Below are 7,024 nucleotides of genomic sequence, written 5' to 3'. Positions count from 1 at the left end.
TGTTGCCAGCTTACTAGTAAACATGACCGCCTGTTTTCTGACGTCCGCCAACATTGATATCTGATTGGTGCAGAAGCCATTTCTATATCCACAAAAGCGGTTTTTTCTTAGTTTCCTTCCAACTTCATTGAAACAACCTATAATGAGAGTGAAGAACAGGCACATATGTCAGCTATACTTTGTCATTGACGTCAGCATTATAATGAAGATAACATGCCAACAAGGAGCTAAATGCTTGAATTCCTTACATGGTTCAGTTTGAATAGAATTCGGCTACTGAATATAAGTTTCCTAATCTTGACAGTGGCGGCTACGTTTCGATGGAGTTAGAGCGTGGAAATCGCGGACGAATAATATCTTACAGCAGATTAAAAAAATGATAGGGTATCTGCATTGTTCTCAAACACTCCAGTAAGGTATCTCACATCGCTCAGTTCGCGTGTTTGACGAGTGAAACTTAGTCAGCGTATTCATTTAAGTGATTAATTTCTTTTCCAGTAAGTTTTCCGCTAAAAACAGGTGCGTAGTTGACGGACAAGTGGCAGTTTTATTGCTGAAAGGCGGCTAAAGGGAACAAGGTCGGCAACCGTGTGGCCTCGTGAAAGTCGTATGAGCAGATCCTTCAGTGAGTCTGCAGAACTGGGAACTCGTGGTACTGGTTGCCGATCTTGTGCAGGCACAGCATCGTTCCACCATTCCTCTCGTCCTCGAGGAGTTGCATAATGCTGAGCGCCACCACTACGGGCCTGGGAAGAAAATGAGCTGGTCAAGGGCATAGGTCGCCAGATTGTGGTAAGCGTACACTTGTAGTGCAGAGGAGAGCCCACATAAAGTTCCAGGAACGCACAAGCCATGAAAAAGTTAAATTTCCTCGTTGTCTTAAAGGGGCTCTGAAACGCCTTCCGAGGAGAGCCCATTAACTCACTTAATCACTGCACTGTGCTACCATGAAAATCAGAGCCAAATAATACTCTTCTACACGCAGCAGACGACCCACAATCACGCGTCAAAGTTGGCGAGCCCTTCCCGGCGACTTTTTCATGCTCGCACCCTCCTCCGTCCCCCGCATCTGCGTAGACAAGGTGAGAGGTGGTCATTGGTTAGATTCTTTCAGACGTCAGGGAGCTACCGTGGCCGTGGCCAATAAGCCGCTTATCTCCTGCGGGTCGGGAAGCTCCGCTCCCAGAGGGGGGTCGGCGAAGGAGCGCGTGCCTTCCAGCGTGCAAAAATGACGAGAGGAGAGAGAAAGGCGCGAAGACGCTGAAATTCAAGTTTTAACTACAGATGACTGAGCTTCTACAAAGCGCATTTAAAAAATCCTTGCTGGACACTGTTCGTGGAGCGGCGTGCTTCAATATCCCTGGCATGCCGCAACTTTAATAGGGCCCCCTTCAAAGCCCCTTTAAGGTGTAACTTGGCGCTAAAGGCTGCACTCAGTATGTCGCGCAGATAAGTTCCAATAACATTCTTCAGTTGACGCCCGCATGTACACGATACCAAGCGATTACGTTTTCCATATCGCTGGCCCATTCATTTTTCTTCTTGTTTGTGCCGCGCAAACTTTTCCTCGCACCCGCACACTGATGTCTCCGTTTGGAGTTAGTAACCTTAAAACCAGGATGATGTCTGTCACCAGGAAAACTAGAGGTCGTTAACCAGACCGTCCATTATCATGTTGGAGTAAATTGAATTACTTAGTGCTGAAAAAACTTCAGTAGCGTTAGATGTCAGTAAACCCACGAGACACGGTGAATTTTTAAAGCGCATTCGATAACACATCGAAACGAAGTCATCAATCAGGATAATAAAAACCTTCGGTAAAACTACACCGCGTTGCCTAAATACGCTTTTGATGAGTATAGGTCCCCTTCCATTTGCCAAAATGCTGAGCAGGGTGTGTTGCTGGGTGAGTTGGTTTGACATTCTGAACACTAAAGCGCTGGCAGACGACGCACGATTAGCGCACTGTGTGTCTCGTCCTGAATTCGTCCGTCTTCTGCCAGCGCTTCAATGTTCAGCACGCGGTAATGTACAGCATAAATTATTGCTACGCACTGCTATGTATTTAAAATCCATCATTGATGTTACCAGTCTGCGGCTACTGGTGGATTCAAATATCCACTTGCTGCGATTCCTTATCAGTTCATGGAAACACAGATAAGTTAGCTTGTTTTGTTCGCCTAAGCACCATAATCGCACTAAGAGTAAGCGAAAGGGGCAGTTATTGCAAACTGAAGAGTCATCGTTCCTAATTCTAAAGTATTAGAAAAAATACTCAAAGGGTCCTAGGGCTCCCCATCCTTATCCCTTCCTTTAGCAATATCTTCCTCGCAACTACACCATTTCAAACATATGGTGGCGGTGTACCAATGCCCCTCCAGCCTTATAAGGCAGGGTGTGAATTTGCTTGCTTGCCTGCACGTATAGAATTAAGCATCTGAAGCACCATAAATAGGACCGAGTCACACCGAATGCGCTCAGACGCAAACTCTAACATGAATTTCAAAAAAAATGTGGTGTTCTATCTTCTTCACATCCTTTTAACTTCTTCGTATCGGACAATTGTGTTTAAGTCTTAATTATTACCTCTACATTGTGTGTTTGCACGTGAGAAGCTCTGTATTTCACTCCAAAACAAGAACACTCACTGCTGGATTCTCGTGTCGTAAACATGAGCGAACTCTGTGGTGTCCTCGCACCCCCGGCAGTAGTCGGAGAGCTGGGCCCACAGTCGCGTGTCGATGGGGTCGGGGCAGATGCAATACACCTTGACACCGGTACGGCTGTAGTAGAGGTCGGACTGCAAGTGGAACACAGGATAAAGTCATTGGGGCCTTCTTTGTTGTCATCTACTTAAGTAAATTTGTGAAGCTTTCATTGAACGCAGTGACTTGCAATAGTAGCTGTTATTAAGTTTGCACAAATGTTCATTGCGATGTATACACACGGCCAACAAGATCGCATTGATGGGCTGCGAAATCAACATCACATGACACAGAAGCTTACTACCGCGACATGTGTGCAGGTCTACGGACAGCTCAACCGTTTATCGTGGAGCGCCCTCCCGTACTGTTTCCAGACCAAAACTGCAATTCGATTTATTGTATACATTTGCTTCCCATCCGCATGGTGTCACCTTGATCACCGCGTATCAGTCAGGGCTGTTCTTGTTTTGTGCCTAGCATAGTGCAAATCTTAAGACTCACAATAAACACACCTCTGGCTACCGCAATCTCGGCAAACAATGCATATCTTGCTATTGTCTTAAGTTCTCTAAACGTATGCCAAAAGCGCTAGTAGTGATGTACGGCCTACGTTTTGGAAACAAATGTATAACATTCTTTATGCATTTCAGCCATTTTGCGAAGTATACTCCGATATTACTTAATTATTGGTGCTTTTAAATGATTTCGCTGACTATTCTTTACCGTGAATTCTCTTGGATTCCAAGGACATTAGAGTAACTCTCTTAACGAAGCACTAAAAATGATCATTTCACAATAGCGGATTGTGGTCTATTTCCGGAAAATAGCACAAGCGAGTTTTACATGTTTTAACTCACGAGATTAATATTCGCAAATTCTTCCATTCTCTACTAAGACTATTCGATTACATTTCCAAATTTCGTATTCCATGACCGAAATTTTTTTATGCCCCCTTCATTTAAATGAACCGCCGAGCATGTAGAACTATATAAGGTTTCTGGCTACCATGTATAATTTCTGGCATAAGGAAGTAATTGAGCAATTAATTAAAACCTCATTACAAATCTGCTCCGCCGTGTGGGATTCCCCTAAACGTTTGACCAAATCCTGAACCGGCGGGATTTACAAGGTTTCGCTTTGATGATCAGTCGGCGAAACAGCTGAAAACTCGAGCGGAGCACTGCACTTGAAACGAAGCGACACCTTCCATCAACTTGTAGCCTGTATGGCAACTCTTCCGCTAAGCGGGACCAACATAGGCCTACAAGCCCGATAGGCACGAGCGCTATACCTAGAAATGCAGCCATGCTCTCTCATTTCTATTTTTATTGTCCCCTACTCACAGCTGTAGTGTCCTACACCGGTTTGGCGCGGACTGTTTCAGCGTCAGCTTGACTGCGGCTGTCGCGCATATTTACCACTTTCCCCACGTACGGCTCAGTTCAGAGGCACCGCCGAAGCGGACTGATTTGGTTGCTTTAAAAATCGCCTACCTCGTCAAGGAAGTGTTATGGATGTAATCATGGAGAATTATTTTCTACGTTGCTACCACTGACTTTCGTTTGCTCACTGAAGAAAGAGGAAGAAAGCTGTCAACAGAATAGCAAAGATTTTTAACAGACCGTAAACATTTCTTACGTGCTACCTGGAACACAGGCAGGAATTAAAAGAGAGGTAGAGCCTAAATATATAACGAGTCCAAAAATAAACTTTAAAAAGTCAGGCACTCATGAAATTTCATAAAGTCACAGATCGTGCATTGGTGCAGACGGAGGCTAACGTCCATCGATTAAGCCATGCTCCGTAGTCAGCAAACGAGAAGTGAAAAACATTAAATATCTGCGAAGCGCACAGCGGAGAACCCAATATGCTTATTATTGTTAGCTGACTTTCTCAGGTGCCTCCATTCAACTTGCTAATTGATTAGCTGTTTTTTTATGCCCAGAGAACCATGGTTTCCAGTGCATTGAGGTTCTGGTTGGGGGGGGGGGAGGGGGGGGGGGCATTGCAGGGATTTATCCCCACGAAGAACATGCTACATGCTGCCTGCATGTCTTAGAGCACTAATGTGTTTTCAGCCTCGTTTGAAGCGAGGCTCTGATTGCTCACCCCAAAGCATCTCGTCATGGTGACAATGGCAGCCTGGGAGGTGTTGTAGGCTGGCAGCTCGGGAAAGACGTAGATGCCTAGAAAAGAGAAAGCAGAGTGAAACTTTCGGTAGAAAGAATGAAATACAACTAGAAAGCGTATGTTTCGCCTCCTGAACCCTGTCGCTGTTCAAGATGATTGCAGCTGAAGTTCACATATATAAGAAGCAATGTTTCAATATTTAAATCTGATTTCGCAACTATAGCGGTAAGAAATACAATGCGCATTCCGTGCGTTAAATATCACTGCAAGCGAGCGTTCTGTATGATTCTACTTACAAGAATAGCAGTATTTTTCTACAAATCAAGAAGTTAAAGAAGAAGTACCGAAGTATATTGACCAAAGTATTACTCGCAGTAAGGGCGCGCGATAATATAACATCGGTTTTGTTTTAGTTTATTAGCAAAAATTCTTTTTTCAAAATTTCTGTTTTATTGAAGAAATGACTGTTGCAATATCTTCCAGCAATCTAAACCGAAGACAAACGCGACTCGATCAATTCAATACAGCAGTAACAACGATCAATACTATGCGACTCTTGCGAGGTGAAACTTGTGGGGTTGTGGATCTTGTGTGCTCGGTTAAAAAAACATTAAATGCTTTCGTTTTTCCGGAGATTGAAATCCCTGAATAAAAACCGCACGTGTTTCGCACTGGTATAAGAACACACGGCTTTTACCTGTTACAGATGACACGTTCACGATGTGCCCTCCTTTGTTGCCGTTGCGCTTGTCCATGTACTTCATGCCGAGGAGAATGCACGAGTAAGCGGCTTCCTGTGATGCACCGTGAGCCAAAACAGTAAAGAGTTATCTCATGCTCCAAATTAACTCCCCATGTTTTGCGCGATGCACGCAGTGTGCGCACAGAAAACTTTATTCTGACTCTTTATCGCCTTACATTCTCTGCAATGTTTCCTGGTTACTGACCAGCTGACTTTTTCTTAAAGCATTCTATTTCTCGAGACCCATCCAACGTTGCACAGTTTCACACTGTTTCATATATCAATGCCACACGCGCAGGCCCTAAGCGCTAATAATGAACTTGCGTGATATATAATGCAAGCTAATTTCCTTTGGTTTTGCTGCAGGTATATGTTATTATAGTTTCTACTCGTATTAACCTATAGCCTCTTAAGTGTCCCCTCATTGATGACGACCGCCTTGAACAGCTTCCTCATAAATCGTACCTCTCAACACACAGTCAGCATACTAGCTGCATCATAAATATGCCAAACTTAGACTAAGGTGTCTAAAAGAAGTTGACTTTTTGTGGAAACGTGAAAGTAAAGCGCTGCTGCAAAACATCGCCACTGTAATGTAGCCGGAAAGTTTTTGTCATAAGATTTTCGTTACAAGCCTCAAAGCCGGAGCAAAATATCTAAGTGCAATCTGCAGGTAACCTGGAAAATTAAAACCTTATTACGGTTGAATTGAACGGGTCAAATTTAGAATAAGGCATCGAAAAAGTCAATGAGAAATTTTCTGCATTCGAGCTCCTTAGGGGTTTACTGTCAGAACGAACTATTGTTACGTTAAAATTTTTTTACACCTTTCTAATGTTGCGAGAAAGTTTATGTACAGTTGCTAAATGCTGGCAAGTAGTAAAAAAGTGGCGAGCTTCACAATTCGTCGCAAAAGTGCGCTACGGCATTACAGTTAGTCCTGGGACGTCTCCAGCATCGGGTTTGGTCGTGCGTCGCAACTTTCAGAGTCAATCTAGAGGCATATCCGAGCCAAGGATGTAGGTTCAAAACAGAACGTCGGAAAAGTGGGGACAGGACAGACGCTATAATTCGAACTGTATGCTGCTCCATTTCCTTTCCCCAAAAAACCAGTTATTACTATTATGACATTCGAAAGCGTGCGCCCACTGCAGGACAAATTCCTCTCCCATCTCTCTCCAATTAACCATGTCCTCTGCCTTCTGCCCCCACCCTATGCTTGCGAAATTCTGAATCTCATCCGCCCATCTAACTTTCTGCCGCCCTCTGATACGCTTGCCTTCTCTTGGAATCCACTCTGTTACCCTTAAGGACCAGCGGTTGTCTTGCCTTCGCATTACATGCCCTGCCCAAGCCCATTTCTTCCTCTTGGTTTCGACTAGGATGTTATTAACACGCGTTTGTTCCCTCGCCCACTCTTCCCGCTTCCAGTCTCTCAACGTTGCAC

The 7,024-nt window shown here is 44.3% G+C and overlaps 1 protein-coding gene across 1 annotated transcript in view; it reads right to left on the bottom strand.

The window, feature by feature from the left end:
- Positions 1 to 527: 527 nt before the first annotated feature.
- Positions 528 to 7,024, bottom strand: part of LOC144103965 (15-hydroxyprostaglandin dehydrogenase [NAD(+)]-like) — a 30,429-nt gene continuing 23,932 nt past the window's right edge. Inside the window, exons 4-7 of the mRNA XM_077636711.1 lie at positions 5,533 to 5,629; positions 4,815 to 4,891; positions 2,649 to 2,800; positions 528 to 746 (exon numbers count right to left, since the gene is read on the bottom strand). Coding sequence (XP_077492837.1) covers positions 623 to 746; positions 2,649 to 2,800; positions 4,815 to 4,891; positions 5,533 to 5,629 — 450 coding nt within the window. The 3' untranslated portion in view covers positions 528 to 622. The remainder of the gene's footprint in view (positions 747 to 2,648; positions 2,801 to 4,814; positions 4,892 to 5,532; positions 5,630 to 7,024) is intronic.

This window comes from Amblyomma americanum, chromosome 9, assembly GCF_052857255.1.
Source record: "Amblyomma americanum isolate KBUSLIRL-KWMA chromosome 9, ASM5285725v1, whole genome shotgun sequence".
NCBI lineage: Eukaryota > Metazoa > Arthropoda > Arachnida > Ixodida > Ixodidae > Amblyomma > Amblyomma americanum.
This window is presented reverse-complemented; position numbering and strand designations above follow the sequence as displayed.